The 21,433-nt window shown below is 36.7% G+C and overlaps 1 protein-coding gene and 1 long non-coding RNA gene across 2 annotated transcripts in view; one reads left to right on the top strand and one right to left on the bottom strand.

The window, feature by feature from the left end:
* Positions 1-4,740: 4,740 nt before the first annotated feature.
* The window catches only part of LOC121732227, a 36,243-nt gene continuing 19,550 nt past the window's right edge, over positions 4,741-21,433 (bottom strand). Inside the window, exons 5-12 of the mRNA XM_042122043.1 lie at positions 18,292-18,490; positions 17,219-17,408; positions 15,793-15,899; positions 15,299-15,404; positions 10,071-10,667; positions 9,609-9,779; positions 8,858-8,970; positions 4,741-5,896 (exon numbers count right to left, since the gene is read on the bottom strand). Of these exons, the coding sequence (XP_041977977.1) occupies positions 5,639-5,896; positions 8,858-8,970; positions 9,609-9,779; positions 10,071-10,667; positions 15,299-15,404; positions 15,793-15,899; positions 17,219-17,408; positions 18,292-18,490 (1,741 nt within the window). The 3' untranslated portion in view covers positions 4,741-5,638. The remainder of the gene's footprint in view (positions 5,897-8,857; positions 8,971-9,608; positions 9,780-10,070; positions 10,668-15,298; positions 15,405-15,792; positions 15,900-17,218; positions 17,409-18,291; positions 18,491-21,433) is intronic.
* Positions 11,779-12,295, top strand: LOC121732228. The gene is made up of 2 exons (XR_006036334.1): positions 11,779-11,826; positions 12,167-12,295. It is a non-coding gene; the product is annotated as an uncharacterized LOC121732228 (long non-coding RNA).

The raw sequence follows: 21,433 nt of genomic DNA, 5'->3' as shown, positions 1-21,433 counted from the left end.
TTATACTAATTATTTACAATTACCTTCAGTTTTATATTTCATTGAATACGGTATCGTTTTAATATTGTTATCTTTCTTCACGTTTTCGACTTTTTAATTTCTATAACGATTACATACGTTTATTATTTTATGCGGTATTTCAGTGATGTCGCGTTATGGCGGCTCTCGACATAGGCGAACGCGTTGGCTAACGCGTCTGCAGACGCGTTGGCAGTGCGCTTGCAACGGCGTTTGTGAGTAATCCACACATAGGAAGGTCGTTCAGTTTGCTTTGGATCGCGCCAATGTGCGGACGGATTCAAAATGGATGTTGAGTCGCTAACAGCTGCAGCTGTATATTTATTCACAGCTTATAATTACTTTGTAAATGTGGACAAGAAAAAGTTTTAAAGGGTATTCTCGAAATAAATAAATAAAAGGCGAGAAAACGTAACAAACAATGAAATAAACTCACTTTTACATAATATTTTATAATATTAAAATAATATAAGTAATTATTTTATTACCTACTTATTATTTATTTAATTATTACATATAAAAATTATTACATATTATTATAATTATCAAAACCTATAACTCCGGGCGAACTGATCGCGCGGCCTATGTGTGGATGGAGCACGAAGCTTGCGACAAATGTCCTTTGATCTTTGCCGACATTTCCGACCTGCGCGGCAAGCTCGCAGACGCGTCGGCCAACGTCTAAATACCTACGGCCAACGCGCGAACGCCCGTTCTACACATTGGGCCAACGCGTCTGCCAACGCGTCGGCCAACGCGTTCGCCTATGTCGAGAGCCGGCATTAGGCGCTTTGCAGACGACGGGGCGGGGCGGGCCAGTCAATTTCGGCGCGAACGGTAGCACAAAGGGAATCCTATATTACCAACGTACACGGCGTGCAAAAAGACTGCGCCGCTGCCGCGCTGGTGCCCACCGGGCGCCGGCGCATGTCCGCATGAATCACAAACCAGTTTACATGCAGCAACGCAGACGGTGCTTTGTGTACCTACGCGGCGCGGGCAGCCGCAGACATCGACCGGCGTACGCGCCGAAATTGACCGGCCCGCTCCGCCCCGTCGTCTGCAAAGCGCCTAACGCGACATCACTGAAATACCGCATTTAAAATAATAAACTTCTATCAAAAATGGCAAAAACCTGCCAGAACCAATATTGATTGGTCCCCTGTTTATATCTTACCACCAAATAAGTAATATTGTTAATTAACCAGCCATTTAATTAAATGGCTGGTTAAGAACGCATGTCAAATATTAATTTTTTTTTTTTTTTTAATTGAAATAATTTCATATCATAGGGAAGCCGTTAGTAAGCACCTCTTGGCTCTTGCCTGTTCTATAATACCTATAAAACTAGTATAAAGTACTTATATCGTTAGATTTTTTTTAGATGACATCATTACAGCATGGCGATGGCGTGCCGCGGCCCAAGTACCAACTGCGTAAACTACTCGAGTAGGCAGTCCGCAGTACCAAAATAATTAAGTTCATCCATAGAGTAAGGAAAATGTTCATGTAACTAATAGTACTATTCTCGCTAAGAAGAACCTTATTGAATAATGATTAAGCGCATGGACGGTGTACCGTAGCTACATCCAAACCTTGTTCAAACTGATAAAAAGTCGTAGGTGCAATAAAAAATTTTTTGGTTAAAACTTTTATTATACACATCACAAGAAAAATAGGTGCCTACAATACATTATGTTTACATGCTAACTTTACATAGACTTCTGCGTTTGTGCGGTACAAAAATAAGCGGTTCTTTTTACCTTAAAACATTCCGACTATTTAGATAACATTCTCCCATACTGTTATTAAATATAACAAATTAAGTGATAAACATTAACAGTCAGTGATTTATTGGTGTTATTGGTTTTTAAGCGAAATTTTGAGAATCTTTGTTGTCAAAACATTAACATGTTAGTCGGTGACGATGATGATAATCTCAGTATCTCATAGTCAATATTTCTCACTTCTCTGTTTATCAAAATATCGATACCGGTTACCAGAATATAGGACAAAAACACTGAACTACAGCAAAATAGGATCCATATAGTTATTAGTAACGATAACAATGTGTTTGTAAATAGACTATTTCTTCCTAAAACTCTTCTTAGCACCCCTCTAATGCTAATTCTGTATGGTCACTAAAGTATTAAGATCTAAAGGCAAGACTAAAACTTATACGGTATTCTGTGTTTTAGTGAGCATACATTCTCAGCATTAGTGAGCAAGATAAGATATTATCTTAGATTTCTCATTCTCGAGCAAATTTATTCACCTATTTAAGAGGTAGACAGACACACGTTCAGATTTATAATATTAGTATTGATATCAGTACATTATAAATAAACTCTATTCCTATTATTGTCCTTTAAATGGAACTTGTTGAGGAAAAAACAGGAGGTATATCCATTTTGTTATCAGAAAACAACAGAGCCAAGTAGGATATTATAATACGCAGAAAATTAATAACGACTTTACCCAGTAACATTTTAATTGCTTGCAATATTATTTCTAAATATGTATCTCTTTTTATAATGACCTAGATAAAACTAATTTCAACAGTCATAAAAAGTGCAGGTAAAATTGTAATTCAACAAAGTTTAATTATAGATTGGAAAATATGATTTTTTATACAGAAGCGATTTTTAGACTATTCTTAGTTGGCGTTTAGTACGCATCGCGGTAAAGTTTTTTTTAAGAAGAAAATAGATGTAAAGTTCAATATTGGGAATTTTGGTAGTTAAATACAGAAGATCATTTCACGATTAGAATGTACTTTCATAGACACATGTAAAGTTTCAGTTTGGTTTCAGTTTTAAAGATCTATTTTCTGATTTAAAAAAAAAAACATTTTCTATACGACCTTTCTATACGGCGGACTTTTCTATACGGCTTGAAGCCCGCGACGTGTAAAACCTATATACTGCGGACTGCGGTGTATAAATAATGTGAAACGGCAGTCTATTTTACAAACTTTTTTTATAGAAAAAGTGACATAGTAGGTAGTTACTTAAAAATTTCCAAATACTTTACAACTAATTATTATAAAATCATTTACAGGGACTTTTCTCATAGATCGGGTCTTACGAAAATCCTTTCTTAAGACATTCTTTTTCTTTTTCAATTGGACAAAACCTAAAATAAGCACGTCTTAAATTTAAAGAACACACAAGTCTGTGACAACTCACATGTTATTTCTACTTGATCATGGTAATAATTCTTAATTTGGTGGGTAAAAAATGATATCTAGCCAAATTGTGTAGCGGCAACTTAAAACTACAGTAAGATACAGTAGGACGTAATCACAACTACATTATTTTGAGACGCAACAACTCTTAAACTAAGTGGAGTTAATTATATGGACTAGGAATCCTTTAAAATCTATGTACCCTAAGATTAAGAATTTTATAAGGACTTTCCTATTTTAATTAAAAAACTTAAAGAAAGTACATGTTTTACAAACATATTGGAAAAAGAAATGAAAAGAGAAATTGAGATAAGAAAGAAAGAGAGAGTAGGAAAGTATGTGAAAGCATAATCGCAACATTAAATCTAATTTTTAATCTAACAAGTAATTTTTATTTACAAATGTTGCCTGTAAAGACTTATATTATCGTTAATTACATTACTGATTTTTAAAAATGCGACAAAAAAAATCTTTAAAATTTTCATTTAAATATATTGCCATAATTATTGTTAAAATTCCATTTTGGTATTTTTGTATATTCCTAGTTGAACACTCATTGAGTCCCGTAAGTCAAATGTTTAAAAGCGATAAATATACGTAGGCCGCTATTAAAAAAAATACTTAAAAATAACAATCTAAAACTTAATTATAAATCTTATAAATAAACTAAATCTAAACATAAATATTCATAAAACAGTATTCAGAACAACTAAGCGTATTTTCGCAACGTTGTGCGATTCTGCTATTAGGGTTAGTTAACACCGAAACAACGCAACGGTAGAAGCTATAACAACATATAGGTATACAGCGTCACATTACGCCTCGGTGTGAACTAATCCGAACTAATACGAACTCGTTTTAACAAGTCTTTGTTAAAACGAGTTCGGATTAGGACTTGATAATGTAAAGTCTACAGTCTACAATCTACATGATACAAACTTAGGCTGCGTTTCCACCAGAGATGCGAGGAATGTATTTTTATGATCCAATAGCATCGTCGCGCTAGCGCTGTCATGTCAAGCTCACGTCAATGAAGCGATTCTATTCTCAAAAATACATTCCTCGCAAATCGCACATCTCTGGTGGAAACGCAGCCTAATGGTCGATTTACACGGGTGACTAACGGGTCGATTTTAGTCACCCGGCAAGTCACCAGTCGACAGTAGTATTCGCAGCAAGCGATCGCTTGCGACTGAGCGTTTGCACGGTCGATTTTCGTCACCAGCCCCATGCGGCCATTGGCCGTACAACTTTGGGGCTTGCGACTTTAGCCGCATGCGGCATAGTCGAATTGCCATTTACAAGGTCGATTTTCGCCATGCGGCGTAAATTCTGCGGCTTTAGTCACCCGTGTAAATCGGCCATTATACCCCGGTTTCGAATACTGTAGTTTATCTATTTAATAGCGTTTTTGATTGCCTGAAGTCAGAATTTTAAGCGATCAACAACACTGTTGAATACATAAACTCCTGTCGAAAACCTCAGAAAGCCATTATTCAATATTTTCACATCCTGTCCTTTGTTCGAACGATATGTAGAAAAAAATACAATACAGTTTAGAACATAATTCGAGTTTGGCTGTAGCATTTGTTAAACAATTATAAACAAATAATATTAGATTTCACAATTTATAAATTTTACTCCGAGCCTATGACTCTTATCAGGTGGGGATTAAATAAAAATATTTAATCTTGCACTGTTTATTAGCATTTGGACTGCGCTAAGCTTAGTCAAGATTTTTTTTATTTTATTAGAAAGAATTACATAATGTGTGATAAAAACAATCAATGATATTTTAGGGATGTAAATAGATAGATAATATGAAGGCCGATTATCGATCTTACCACACTTTATATATTGCTCTGGCATATATTTTTGCCAGTTCCAAAAGTAGAAGTCTAACTTCAAATGTTTCCCACCCGTATACTTAATTAAACTAGAACATAACTTACAACTATAATAATTTAAATCCAAAGTCTTACACGATTTTTAATCTACATTCCGTCATCACCATAGCCTTTGTCCATAGACAATTTGTACCATAGATTCCGTATTTAAACGTTCCATTTCGAGTCCTCTTTGGCTACATCCAGAACTTTGTACTTTCACATAATTAGTGAACACAGAAATGTTATTTATAATAATTAGCCCCCAAAGGAAGAGAATTAAAAGTGAGACTGAACTAGGCGTTACTAAGTGCAGAGCGACGCGACAATTCACATACTACGAGTGCCCTGTCGTGTAGTGCAGTTAGGCCCGTACAAACTAATGTAAAGAATATTAGGCTGTAACGCGTCACTCCACTACTGCAGTCTCGCCTTAATATCCGTCTTTGTCTCCACTTTGAAAAATGACAAGGACAACACACCAGTGCTTCTAAATTCAAATTGTGTTTCAGTGTCCATTAGAATCTAGGAATGAGTAAGTACCATGTTACGTCTCACCGACAGTATGGATATTCTTAACCGGGTTTCCGTGCACTCTGAACCTATAGAGGCAGGTATAAGTCGGATTACCATGGTTGCTCTCCACCCGGAGTTCTATAATGTCATGTGCTACAGGGTAATCCACTCCATCTATTGTGGTCGTCTTCGGATACTGGACAGGGAAGTGCTGTATGGAGGTACCGTTCGCATCGTACATGTATGAACCGAATAGATGTGGATCGGGATCATATTCACCTTGCAGACCCTGAAAAATATAATGAATGGATAAATACACAATGGAATGATCATTATAATCAAAATCATGAGATGAGGTATAAAATTTAAAAATAATAAAACACAAAATTGTATGGATAAATAGAAATGAGTGTTCATATGAAGTTTTGTGCCTCATCTGATGGTTTCGATCATAGAATGCTATAACTACATACAACTTACTACATATATGTATACATAAACAATATCATAAAAATTAAAAATCAGTAATGGCATGATTGTAGTAATTTTCTATGATAGTCTACACTATACATAATGTTGATCTTATCATGACAAAATGATGATTCATGTATGTGTAAAAGTGCTATTTTGTGTTATGATTTTTAATACTAATACAAAGATAAAATGAGTCAACTATTGATGAGTTATACTATGCTACTTACAACCATGACATAAAAAGTATAAAAACTTATTAAGAGTATACACCTAGTTATGAAAATAATACATTATAGATGAATCAGAGTTCTTTCAATCTACAAATTACGTTAAACCAAAAAGCAGTAATAAAATAATTTAGCTAAAACGTCTACTAAATGAATTTACATCTAAACTCACCCGATAACATAAAAAAATGAAAACTTTCTAAATTGCATGACCGTTTTCACACTATGGCTATGATTTTTACTTTAGTATATTATAATTTACTAGCTGTCCCGGCAAACGTTTCTTTGCCATATAAAGTATTTCGCTCGTATTAAGTATTTTATTGAAGTGACTATATAGTCACCATGGCAACGTCCATCGCTATCTCGTCGCACAAACAATGGTCGCCGTCAGTCTCGAGTTGTAATAATTTACTATTATTTATTCAACAAATGCACTTATCAATATAAAAAGTAGCCAGTAGCCGATTCTCAGACCTACTGAATACGCATATAAAATTTGGTAAAAATCAGTAAAGCCGTTTTGGAGGAGTACGGTAACTAACATTGTGACACGAGAATTTTATATACAAGAAGATATTATAATCTTAATATATATATTTCTTGTGTGCGTGTGTATGTGACTGAACTCCTCCTAAACGACTGGACCAATTTTAATGAAATTTTTTGTGTGTGTTCGTAGAGATTCGAGAATGGTTTAGATTTACAGTTTGGTCTACTGGAAAATGTTTTTTCAATTAATTTCTTATTTATAAGGAGTTGTTGATTTTGGAATTTTAACCGACAAATTTCTTATATTCAACGATCACTCCGCCGTTTGTTAACCGATTTTCAAAATTTTTCTTTTGGTATAAAGGGTATCATCCCAATTTGGTATTATATTCACAAAAGTGGTGATCTGATGAAGGATCCATAAGTAATCGAGGGAACTCCTCAAAACTTATAGGGAAACATGTGGTGACTTCGGTTTCGTGAGAAGTATTCTAAGCATATGCTACCAACAAGTAATTTTGCACCGAGGTACACCTGGTATACCGTGGTTCGGAAGGTGCTGAGAGAACTCCTGATTCTTTATAGATACAAGTTTGGGAGTTTCGGCGTTGTTTTTTAAGAACAGAGAGCATATGCTACTATGCAAATTACATTCATCATCATCATCATCATCACTACCATATTATACCATTTCATAGTCTTTTAGATCGAGACTCGAGTTTGTCAAGCGATAATTAAAAAAATCTTTACCTACCTAATAATATAAACCTGAAGAGTACGTTTGCTTGAACGCGTCAATCTCAGAAACTACAGGTCCGATATAAAAACTTATCTCAGTGTTAGACAGATCATTTATCGAGTAAGACTATAGGCTATATTATAATATTATCACGCTAAGACTAATACGACCGAAGAAACTCAGGAAAATGTGGGAAAAACGGGGGAAATATTTTTATGGGAAAATGTACGGTTTCTGTAAAATTCCTAATTTACGTGGGCGAAGCCGCGCGGGACATCTAGTATACTATAATAAACTTTAACAAAAACTTGAATTTGGAACGTGAAAAAAATAAATTAAAATAAAAGTGAGTTGAAAAAGCGAAGAGTTTTGTACTTCGTACTATAGGACGTGCCACTTTACTGTCATGAAGTGTGGCCTAAAGGTGAAATCGCACTAGACGTAACTACATTGCAGCCAATAATTATTATTTATTAGTATTAATCGTATTATAAGGTAAGTCGCAATACGAGACATAAAACGTGAAGTGTCGCGCGCGTTACTTTGCTGCAGCGTAGCTTAGTGCGGTTTCACCTTTAGGGCCTTCGCAAGTTGACGCGAACCTGCATACACGGCAGCTAGAGAAAGCCCTTAGAGCCTGTCCACACAGCGCGACGCGTCAGCGTTGCGTCGACGCATCACGCAGCGCTGCCGTTTGGCGCATAGCCGGCCACACGGGCAGCGTTATTACAAAGCAATCCTAACGTCAACACCCCCTCTCGCTTCGTCTTGGGGGCTTGTGTGCAACGCGCCGTGTGAACACCTTGGTTATTTGTATGTAAAACAACGCAACGGCAGCGCTGCGTCGACGCAACGCGTCGTATGGACAGACTCATACGTGGAAAGCAGCCAGTGGAGGCCCTTAGCCTGGTCATAGATGGATCGTAAGTTGCATTCGGGACCGACTGCTCTAGAGCGATTGCGTTGAAAGTACTGACCTAATTTAGTATGAAAACTGCTGCGGGGCTAAAATGGTCGCTTTGGAGAATCATATTATGGATCACATTATGATTTATTCTTTTAAAATCCGAAAATGCAAGTCTGCTTGCAATTCATATCTAGTAATTCGTACTAACTTGACATTTTTCAGTTTGACAGTTTTGACAATTCATTTGCTGAATTGATTGAGAGGAATTGCGAAATGTGACCATTTTAGCCCCGCAGATCACCTTCCGGCGACAGCATTTTGCAGTCGTGTCTCTACTGCAAGATGCGGTCCGTATGTGACCGGCCTTATGTGAAAAGCAAATACAACAGACAGACAGTACAAAACACTCACATAAACGGAGAAATTCTTGGGCGCGGACTCAATCTTGCCGTCGACCGCCAGCAGTCGCGACATGTGTTCCACAGAGAACCCCGTCACCTCGATTATGGCGTATGTCTTGATTACTGGAAACATGAAAATTGCGTTTGTGAAGGTTTTGGACAGTATTTGCCCTATAGTCCGCGCGCGGGGGGGGGGGGGGGGGGGGGGGCACTTGATTTTGACAGATGTGGCTAGAAGAGATTGCAATAGCAAGATGAGTCCGCCGATAAAAAGATAATCTAAGGAAATAATATTCAAAGTGCATACGTTTTTTAAAAAACGGAAAGCCGATGTCAATAGTTTACAATATAAAACTGATCAATTGTCTTTCATTTATTTTTTTAAAACTAATGGGTGATCGGTTATGGCTGTGCAATGCACACACCGCATGTTTTCCGTGGGGCCTGATCTTCCGTGGCCCCCTATCAGTTTGTGATCCCACAAACGGCACTCTTATAAAATTATTTACTATAACATTACAAGTTACAACACACACATACATAGAAAGACACTGGACAATGGACCATTAATAGATAAGGGCGGCAAATTTTCCCACGGTCCGCAACTCAGGAAACTTGTTCCTTGTTCTGTCAGTGTTTGTGTTCGTATTCTATTAGCCTGAATTTGCTTAATAAGAAAATGTAGTGTATAATACCTTCAAAACGAAAATAAATTGCCTTGAAAATTCATCGAGGTCTACAAGACCTGGATAAACACTGACCTAGATACCCCGGGAACCCCTGGAAAGCCCAGCACTCGGCCGGCATGGCGCCCGGCGTCAGCGCGTTGCGGGGCGAGGTGTACGACCACAGTACCGGTATACCCAGCACCGAGTACTGCTTCGTCTTGATCTGGTACAGCTCCGTGCATTTCGTTGATAGAACTTGACCACCTGGACAAAATATAATTTTATTAAGTGATCAATACATTTAAAAAATAAAACTGAAATACATATTTAGAAAATTTTATATCAAACATGAGTATTATTGATAAAAAAAAAGCGAGAGATCTCACTTGCACTATTTGAAAGCCTATTTCTTATTTAGCAATTAATTCGTTTTTTTTTACCCAGACTAGACCAGTGGTTTCAACGCGGGAATTCATTCCACACCTTTAAATCAACAGAAACGCTCGAAGCTAACGAACCATAAGTACTTTGTACTATTATTATATGAACAAATACCTGCAGACTCCAAAGCGTAGTCAACCAGTCCTGTCTTATCCGCGTCGTATACCTCCAGCATGCCCGCTACCAACTTTTTCAACGCCTCCAAGTCTATAGAACCGCTCTGCACCGGTCGTATTTCTATTTCTTTCACGTACTCCCTCACTTTCTCTACTATCAACTCCATCTGTCTCTTTTCAATGATCAGGAGGTATTCTTGTATCACCTGTCTGATTTTATCCTCGTCCATTTCGGGTTGCCACGTCGCTATCAATCTCTGTATCATCTCCGCACTAATGGTCTGCATTTGCTCGTTCGTTGCGTAAATTTTGTCGAACCGCTCCTTCAGTTTTGCCGCCATTGCGTCCGTATTGTCTTCATTGAGTATCTGTAGGAGGTTATTCTGGAGATACTTGAACGAGTACTGCTCGATTTTGGATTCGAGGTCGTCGAATTTGTTCAGCTTTTGATCGAACGATTTCAGCTTAGAATCGACGTTAAGAGCCCAATTCTCCAATGCTGCTACTCGCTTCGTCAAATCTCCGTCCACGACTATCTCTGGCGGCTTGTAGTTGTCAATCGGTAGATCGACAAAATAGTCCTTGTACGTGTAACCTGAAAGAAGAAATGAGAGTTACTAAGATGTCTCTCTTCTCTGTCCTCCCCACACGATTAGAAGGAGAAAGACACAGGGAAGGACAGAGAGTTAACAACAAACAAACAAATGTTTTTAAACTCACCTAAATGTTGCATTCAATAGGTGATGTTTTGCTCTATCCTTCCCTGTTAGACGTCTATAATTCACCGAGTGAATTCGATTATAAGTACAATATCGCTTTATTTATTCCAATGTTACCTCCAAAATTCAAATTTAGAATATCGTGTAAAAAATCTTTATTATTCTCACTCTCTTTCAGAAAAACACATGTTTTTAGATGACGAGAGCCGACGTATAAAATTTATAAAAAACTACAATTTCATAAAGACATTACGAGTTATACTCGCCTCGAATTCACTTCGTGAGTAGAGAATCAACGCCGTGGAAAAAAATTTCAGGGAAGAATTATGTGGGAATCGAGGAAAACACAGTATGTACACATAAATAATATATTTCTCAATCAGCATATATATCAAAAATATATTATTAAACATCTAAATTCTAAACCCCAGATGAAAAATACATATTTCTTTACTATGGAATAATTATAAAATTAAATATTTAAAACAGCTGTGATTCCTGATGATCACTATCATAATAATATTATAACGTGATATAATAAAACACAATATATTGGATAAAATATTTAAGTGATGCTTTTACATGATATGCTTAAAGAAAGGTCATGTAAAATGTGAACACTAATAAGGGTCAGTTCACTCAAAGACAAGTTTCGGGCTGTATCGACCTGCGCTCACAATGAGACTTCTATATATTTTGCGTACAGTAAAGTTCAATTTTGAATAATGTATAAGTGTGAAATGACCCTATGACGTCGTATACTATGTAGATGAATTGTAACAATGTACAAACCACAACCATTTAAGTTAAATATTTAATGTCACATAGATAATAACAATTTTACCCCAAGAATAAAACTTAAATGCAAAAACTCCCAATTCTATAAAGTATAAAACAATGTTTTGAAACAACATCGCTGGGTTCTTATTCTGATATCAATTAATTTTAAAGACATATACTAGTTTTTTTGTATTAAACTGTATGTTATTACATGAACGATAAAAATATTTAAGACTAGTTGTTAGACTCGTTAGGGTCAATTTATACTAGCGCAAAGTCGAAGCCCATCGATGCGAATTATTAAAACTGAACATAACAAATTCAACCTTAACTTCAAAGCGTTAATGCACTCTATTACTTTTGAGAATAAATTCTCAGAAGTAATAAAGTGAATAAGAAGTAAATAATAATAAGTAATAAAATAAATAACAATAAAAAGGCGTGCGCATTCGCGCGAATGCGACCGACCAACGCTGTTTGACATCTTCGATGTAATGTATGCGTAACGCTCTGGAGTTAAGGTTGAATTTAATGTGTTCAGTATTTGGGAGTTCGCTTCGCTTCGACTCTGCGCTATTATAAATTGACCCTTAAGATACAACAAGAATAAAATAGAGAGTTAAAGCTAAGGACTATCATGGCAACAGATTGCAAAAGGTACTGAAGATTACAGTCTCTTCAAATTTATATTACCTCAAATACGACCTTTATAATAAAGACATAAAGATCATTTTCGTTGATGCTTCGAGGTAAAATAATTCTAAACCGGCTATAATGTTATATGAACACAATATTACTTCTGAAATTAGCTGCAAATAAGATTATTTGCGCATATTTCACTTCAGTGAAGAATAAAGCAAAGAATAATAAATAGTATTCTCGTTGAAATTAAATTGAACAAAAAAATTGTTCAACATATTCAACATACAACAACAAATAAATAGAAAAAATACCACAATTTTTGTACTCTTAAAAACTTAAAGATAGCTTAAAATACGTTAGTTTTAGCACAATATATTGTTATACTCATTTTAGATTTCGAATAAAAAGCAAATTAAGTACACATAAATGTTAGAGAGTAACTCATGTGTTACTTTTAATGTTAGTATGGAACTTTTTTTATTTTTTACTGGCCAATTTTATTATTTTTATCTCCTAAATACATATATGTTAATTTTTAGTACAATTTTACATCTTTAGTTATGTTATTACGTATACTTACATAATTTAAATTTGAATTTTAAATACTTCTATCACATAAAGATTTGAACGGTTAAAATATTCGTAAGTATTTCTGTATATATAACAAACACCTGATGTTCTTTTTTAAACAAGACTAAATATTCAGAATAAAGATTTTGAAGAAAATAACCGGTATTTATTACATAGGTATGTACTATATATAATCTGATAATACTTTTAGTAAGCCTCTAAAATGAAACATTTTAAACACTATATTTTATACATGTTATGATTTTTTACTTTAATTTAAGTAATATGTTACTCTTATTTCAAAACTCAGAAGATACCTGGATATATATTTTATTTTGTAAAGTAGGAAAGCTAAAGAACAAACAAATATTTTATCAGCATAATGGGAACTCCTTGTTCATAAAATGATAATAAATATTTAAATATTTATAAATTTTTAGTTTATTATGACGTCTAAAACTAAAGGCGGAATGACAACAAAAAGCGAATATATATCTAATGATAGATAAATTTTCTTTTATCATAAATCAATGGCACAAAATTTTGAACAGTCTTGAGTTATTTTAAGTAAAGTTTTTAAAGCTTTTTCTGGTTTCAATTAAGGTTTTTAAAGCTTTTTTTCAATTCAAGAAAATAAGCAAGTTTTTTAAAATAATTGTAAAATATAATATACTAGATGACGCCCGCAACTCCGTTGCGCCAAAACTCGTTTATCGCGTGGGAACCGTACATTTTTTCGGGATAAAAAGTATCCTATGCCCTTTCCCGGCACTCAAATTATCTCCATGCCAAATTTCAGCAAAATCGGTCCAGCGGTTTGGGCCTGAAGAGGTAACAGACAGACAGACAGACAGACAGACAGACAGACAGACAGACACACTTTCGCATTTATAATATTATTATGGAATGGAATATGGAATTATGGATATGGATATTATGGATATGGATTATAGAAGTATGGATAATATGGAAGTATGTATATTTTTTGGATATAGGGAGTGGATATGTCGCAGCTGACTAGTTTAAATAGCCGTTCAATCAAACAGCTAGCCCTTTGACTGAACAACGCCATTCAATCACACGGCTTTACGTCGTTTAGTCGACTTGTTGACTACAACGTTCAACACTACAGCTAGACGATGCTTAGCCAATGTGGTGGCCATCGAGATAGATACCTTAGTATGAAACCGCCATAGACCACACGCGTACTTGGCCACCAAGCGGCCATCGGCCTGGATACCATACTTTCGATGGCAGCTAGTGCGCTATTGCCTATTGGGCTTTGTGTCCATTGTGAAAAGTATTGTGACTAAGACGTTACTTACATTTTTACTTAAATTGCATATGAGAATGTACGGTATTCAATAATAAATACACACGTTTCGGTGATGATTTATTACTAATATAAGCGCCTTACTCTGTTTTTAGAGCAGTAACGTTCGCTCGTGTATGACCTGTCAATAAAATAGGTGCTTTGAAGATTTTGAGGTTAATTTCGATTTTATCAAATTACTCTGAAACCGGTTTTATTTACAAATAAATTTTTATAGGGGCTAAAATGATAATCATAGACTTTAAAAAACCAAGTTTCGTTTTGACGCATAATGGTACGGGATACCATATATTAATGGGTATTCTCCTTTCTACTGTGAAATGTGAGTGTTTTTAGTTGTTAATTTAAGCATAGCTATAAAATAATACTTAAATATCCAATATTGATAGATATACTTAATCTACGTGAAATATACATATAAAAATATTTGTTTGTTCGCCCTTTACAATATTACGTGTATCATCCGATGTAACTTGACCACACCCTGAGTATCTCCTCCATACAACTGTCGGCTACCACTTTGACATAATCTGAGGCATCTGCCATCCTATTCTGTACCACCTCCTTATAAACCGTATAGGTTTTAGTCACCTCTGGCAACGCTGGCAAACTTTCGTACACGTTTGGCAGAGTTATGTTGATCTCTGGCACGGATATATTCAGTTTGGGCAGTATCTCTGGCAATTGGATGGTTGGCAGAGACGGTAGAGAGAACTCGGACAAATCAACATAGAAATCTGTAAAGTTTGGCATAGCCAGGTGTTCCATGTTTTCGTATGTGTAGTGCACTGAAAAAAATGGATTATTGTACAACTTGTATCCTGCTTATTCACATAATTATATTTACCTTTTGTATAATGTGCGTTGTACGAATTTAATTAACACTACTATATTTTTAATATCCATAATTCACCGGTAATAGTTTTACCTAACAAAAATATCCACACAGCAGATAAATAAACCTAGCAAAAGTAGGTTCTGATAATATTTTTATTCGCAGGATTGTCATCATTATGGAAAATCACATTATTTAACATTTATTGAACAAACATAGACCTTGCATAACATATCGTAGGAGATGGGTTTTTTTTGGTTTCGCTTTCAGCCGTAAACCACGATTTGTGATTGTCAAATTACGAAGGTCTATGACTCAATATATCTAATAATACAATAGATACTCACATCCATATCCAAAGGCCGGCAGCAGTAGCAGCAGTACCCATGGCCACCAGCGCCGCTCGCCCACCAGATGTTTCTTCCCGCTCTCGCTTACTAAGTCCGACGTGAACTAGAAAGTAATAGCAAATATAGGTCACATTCTAATACAAATTTTTTTTAAATAAATTAATGTGTAGCAACTCGACGTCATACTTCATAGCTCGATACGTCTATTTATTTCTAACGTAGTTAATGAGATCTACGACACAGGTTTTAAATTGCTCATTTTCACCACCCTTTTCCATTGGCACATGTTAGATAAAAATGATTGGACAAGCAGTGGACAATATGCACGTCGAAAATGGTCAATTTAAGACGAATACGTATTAAATTGACCATTTTTCATGACATGACCTTATCATCTCTACACATTTGCAAAGCCTGTATTTCTCCATCATAGGCCCACTTGGAGAGGTCGCAACTGAATAAAATTAACTGTTTTCAGTAGTGTCACTTACGGTTTCCGTGACCGTAGTGACGGTAGTGGTGACGACAGTTTTGATCATAGTGTACATCCAGTAGAACGGCGCCGCCACCGCCGATGCTGTAGCAGACACGATGCCGGCTAAGACATAAAGGATAAATAGGTTAAACCAAATATAATAATTAGACATCGGATTAAGTATATGCACGATCAAAGTGCCGAAATATGCATGCAAATATGCACGAAAAATGGCCGAAATATGCACAATCAAAAGTCTCTTAATATTACAATTTATTATTTTTTCATCATCAAATGATGCTGCATTTTTATTTCTTAAACAGCACCAATTATAATTTTCTAGCAACATTTTCCGATTGCAAACTTAATTTCCATGGATGATGGAAGTTTATTAAATCGTTAATTACTTTATATTCAAATTTTTACTAATGTTGCCAACTACAAAAAAAAAATTGTTTCTAGAAATATATTGTACCTGGGTGTATTGCATTCTTTAAATGGGGATGGAGCCACATATTATTTGAAGTGTTTTGATAGATCGTACCTCTGTTTTGTGGCCTCTGTGTGTGTCATAATAGCTAGTTTGGAGACTACGAGGGCATAAAACTACCGAAATATGCACTATCAACAAAAAATTGCCAAAATATGCACTATCGCCTAAAAAGTACCATTATATGCATTTGCATATGCAAGTATGCAAGTGCATATAATCCGATGTCTAATAATAATAATAACTCCCACACCGGTTTTGGTGATGGTGGCCGGTTTCATCAAAACCAGGCCAGTTACGCAGTACGCAGCAGTGATTTTTATAGTGCCCAAGAGTGTGCGCAGTACACAAGAGCACTGTCTTTTCCTTTACTCTCATAACCTAGAATCAAACCCACGACCTCCAAGTCAAGAGCACGCTCTAAACCACTGGAACCAAATAATATGCTAGTGCTTAACTAGTGTGAGCGGGCGACAAAAATGTCGTTATCTATTGTACTCGTATACTGGTTAATGATTATGAACTTTAGCACACACAAAATTAAGTCTATTTCTCTCTACGTTTTTTTTTGTGGAGCAAGGTGCTCCACAAAAAAAACGTAGAGGTGGTCAAACAGGTGGACAAACTAACATCGTTGGGGGAATGCATTTACGCATCCTCGGGGCCTGGGGAGGACCACCGAGGTATGTGGGACTCCCCGGGGCGGACGTAATATCCGCACCCGGGACTACCCACTAAAACCCCAACGGTGTTCCTGCTCCTGAAGGTGGGACTACGGGAAACGCGTGATACACGACCGCAGACCACTTAATGCACCTAGCTTTGAGTTTTTTTTTTTAATTTACTGGACTGGACGAAACAGTCTAAGACAATCATAAAAAAAAATTCTGCTTGTAGGTGTGTATTTCTTCGAATGAGTGATATTAGCGTTTGAATGTACTCTGTTGCTTACCTTTTTTAGGGTTCCTCTCCGTATACGGATATCTATGTGGAGGTCCAAACACGTTTCTATATGCGTTGCTGGTGGTGGTAGTGATTGCTGTCACCATGCTGATCAACAGCTGCGTTATCCACCAGTGCTGCTGCTGTTGCTTGTAGGGTGAACGAATGTAGGTGCCTTCATCATCAGAACTGTCCACCGTCTGAAATAATTAAATTTGTAAAGCTCTAGTCTTAGAAAATCATTTCGTAGCAACCAGTTAGTAGGCGCTCCTGTAATTTCCATAAGCATGATCCTTGTGTCAGCGACAAAAGGATCTTTTCAATAGTAACATATCTCTGAACAGTTAAAAGTGCACGGGCAAAGACTGGTTTAAACGTGGGAGAGCCATGCTTCGGCACGAATGGGCCGGCTCGACCGGAGAAATACCACGTTCTCACAGAAAACCGGCGTGTAACAGCGCTTGCGCTGTGTTTCGCCGAGTGATTGAGTTTACCGGAGGCCCAATCCCCTACCCTACCCTCTCCTATTCCCTTCCCTTCCATCAATAGTAACATATCTCTGAACAGTTAAAAGTGCACGGGCAAAGACTGGATTAAACGTGGGAGAGCCATGCTTCGGCACGAATGGGCCGGAGAAATACCACGTTCTTACAGAAAACCGGCGTGTAACAGCGCTTGCGCTGTGTTTCGCCGAGTGATTGAGTTTACCGGAGGCCCAATCCCCTACCCTACCCTCTCCTATTCCCTTCCCTTCCCATCCCTACCCTCCCCTATTACCCTATTCCCTCTTAAAAGGCCGGCAACGCACCTGCAGCTCTTCTGATGCTGCGAGTGTCCATGGGCGACGGAAGCTGCTTTCCATCAGGTGACCCGTTTGCTCGTTTGCCCCCTTATTTCGTAAAAAAAAAAAAGAACTTATCAAATGGAACAGCGCCCAAACGTCTAACCAACGCCGCGAAACAACCATGTGTCCGCCGCAATCAAACCTCCTACTTGCATGATGTAGTGGCAGCCGCGCATTAGCTCGACCCGCAAACTGCCAGTGTGATAAGGCCTCAAGGGGCTAGAGGGGGGAGTACACACCGTGATCCGCTTCCTGGTGGTGGAGGTGGTCCACAGGCGCGTGTAGGGGATGTCGGGCTCGTCCACCGTGTTGGGCCCCTGCACGCGGAACTGCGAGAGGGAGCGGCGCGACATGTTGGGCACCGCCACCTGCCCCGGCGCCAGCTCCACCCGGTCACGTGACAGGGGGGAGTACGTGTAGTCCGTCTTGGGGTATTTGCTGGAAAGACATAGTATTTATGATAAGTAATGATTACTAATTCCTATAGTTATAGCTTACAAGGTGTCACGATTGAACAATCCCAAAATTATGCTCGATAATCGATTATTTGACGTTTTCTACCACCTAGAGCTGCAGCATGTACATTATTTTATTGAAAATCGAATTCACATCAATATACATCATGAGGAGATTACGATTAGTAATCACCCAGAAAAACATACACAGAAGACCACTACTAAACTGAAATTTTAAATTAGAAAAACAATATCGTATCACGAATATATTATGCACTTGTGTTAGTGGTCAAAGTAATAATTTAGAATTGAATGACTACTTTCTAGCCACACATACAGGCTATTTTAAAATTTATTGATCTTACCCAGTAATTAGGATAATACTGTGCGAAATGTTCATACCTTTTTAACCCCCGACAAAAAAGAGGGGTGTTATAAGTTTGACGTGTCTGTCTGTCTGTCTGTCTGTGGCATCGTAGCATCCAAACGGGTGGGCCGATTTTGATCTAGTTTTTTTTTGTTTGAAAGCTGACTTCATTGAGATTGTTCTTAGCTATAGTTCATCATCATCAGCCTGCTCCGTGCTGAAAAATCGCGGTTCATCTTGTTCGTGAAGGGCCGATTAGCAACTTGCAGTCGTTTGGTGGGCTTTATTGCATTCTTGTTCGTGACATTTATGAATATTTACACATTAATGGAAAGTTGACCTGGTGCTGCAGCATCACCTGGTAATCAATAGAATACCCAACTCCTCACCAACTTAGAGCAACGGTTTCGTGTTTGGACTCATTTGAATTGCGACAACTAGTAAGACGTAAAAAACCAATAAATGTTTGCATGCTGTTGCTGCAGCATCACCTGGATTCTATAGGAGCCGAGCTCCATATGAACCCAAAGTGGAGGTTTCATGTTTGGACTCATATTGACGGCCTCATCCAAAAGGACATTCGTAGATGGTATTCATTGGGATATAATATTATCCTGTTGATAGGAATTATTCTGCACTGTAGCCAACACAAGTTTAAAAAGCATGAAATAAAATTAAATTAAGAAATTTAAAAAAACCTCCGCCAAACAACTTTAAAAAGTAATGAAATAATATATTTTACTGACTTTAAGTTTAAATTATTCCTAAGTGTAAAGTGATATTTTAGTCCATAATTGTTTGATATTTTAGTCCATGATGTTTGATTTCACATAACATTATAGTTTATGGGTCAGAGCGAACCGAATCGAGATAATCAGTGACGCGGACGTGGCGATACAAAATGCAAAATACACTGTTGGCGGTCCCCCGACACACCGTGACAACAGTTATGGACTAAAATATCACTTTACACTAAGAATTATTTAAACTTAAAGTCAGTGAAATATATTATTTCATTACTTTTTAAAGTTGTTTGGCGGGATTTTTTTAAATTTCTTAATTGCCATTTAAATTATGTGAAGCAAATCGAAAGCGAACGTTTTTTATGCGAAAAGTAAACTGAACTTTCTGGCGTTTCTAATCTACAGTATGTAACAAAAATAAGTGATAATACTTTAGGGTGTGTACGTGTCCCTTGTAGAGAGTACGCTGTGAAAGTAGCAGCGCTGAAAGACGATTTTTTTTTCATTTTGTATGGGCAAGGGCCCGAGTAAAGGCTAACTAAAGTATTATCACTTATTTTTGTATACATAATACAATGCTGTTTAACACCACACTTTACTATTTAACACTGTGTTAACATGACCCAACTACCACTTAGCAAACACAAAAACAGTCAGAAGTCAGAACACAAGTTTCACACAACTCCGTGGCACTGTATCAGAGTATAACTGAAGTGAGAACAGCCATGGTATGACATTTTGAGAGGAACAAATATAGATTGTGTGCATACAGCATACACGACAATGTACTAAATACTAACGGACAATTCCCAGAACAATTTGCTCTGATTTGCTTCTGAATTTTAGAACTATTTCCATGGGCATACCCAGGATCTGGGCCAGGGGGGGGCAAATTACCCAGGTTCTGGTGCCAGGGGGGGGGCAAAACAGAACAATAATTACGTGGTGATAATTATTATAATTCATAAATTTGAAAGTGTGTCTGCTATTTGTATCCAAACTGTTTCCTCCATAGTCCATACTCTATAACTGCTGAACCGATTTTGGTATGCAGACACTGGGCTCACCCAGGAAAATGGAAATGATGACATAAGAAATAAGATAAGTAGTTTTTATCTCGTCAATAAGTAAGGTTCCATGTTATAAACATCTAGAAGTGTCTCAATTATCAGTAACAATAAACAATAAGAATGATTCCTAATATGAAACAAAAATGTTTATAGTTTATTTCAAAATTAATTAGTTTGTTTATTCCGCCACAAACAAAACACTAACCTCATTTCATATTCGATTGTCTCCACCTCAATCACTTTTACCGAAGTCTCCATTATTCATTTAATTTTAATATAATCCCCAAATTAAATTGAAATCACATCCACGAATTCCTTATACAAAACTACATCAACGGTCTAACGTCATTTGAATAGCTATATTTTTATTTGCCTACCTTCTTTTATGTTACAAAAATAACGAGTAACGACATCAAAATATTATGTTCCTTTTACGAGAAGAAGAAGAAACTTAATATGATATTGGTCGTTAAAAATTACAACAGTAGTGAAGTCACTACCGCATTCTTCGAAGACTATTTTTGTCAAAAAATTGCTATTGATTTTTTAAAGTTATATAAATAAGTACGCGGTCGGCAAGAAGCCGTTATAAGAAGCAATATTTTGCGATAGATTTTATCGATCCCTCACAAAGTCACAAACGAACTGGTATGAAAGTTTTTCTAATTAGAATGCAATTTTCTAATAAGAATATGTGTGTATGTATGTAAGAAATGTTAATATTGCAGGTATCTTATCAGGCAAAA

This window comes from Aricia agestis, chromosome 12 (assembly GCF_905147365.1).
Source record: "Aricia agestis chromosome 12, ilAriAges1.1, whole genome shotgun sequence".
Lineage (NCBI taxonomy): Eukaryota > Metazoa > Arthropoda > Insecta > Lepidoptera > Lycaenidae > Aricia > Aricia agestis.
The sequence above is the reverse complement of the archived record's forward strand: the minus strand, read 5'-3'. Positions and strand labels throughout refer to the sequence as shown.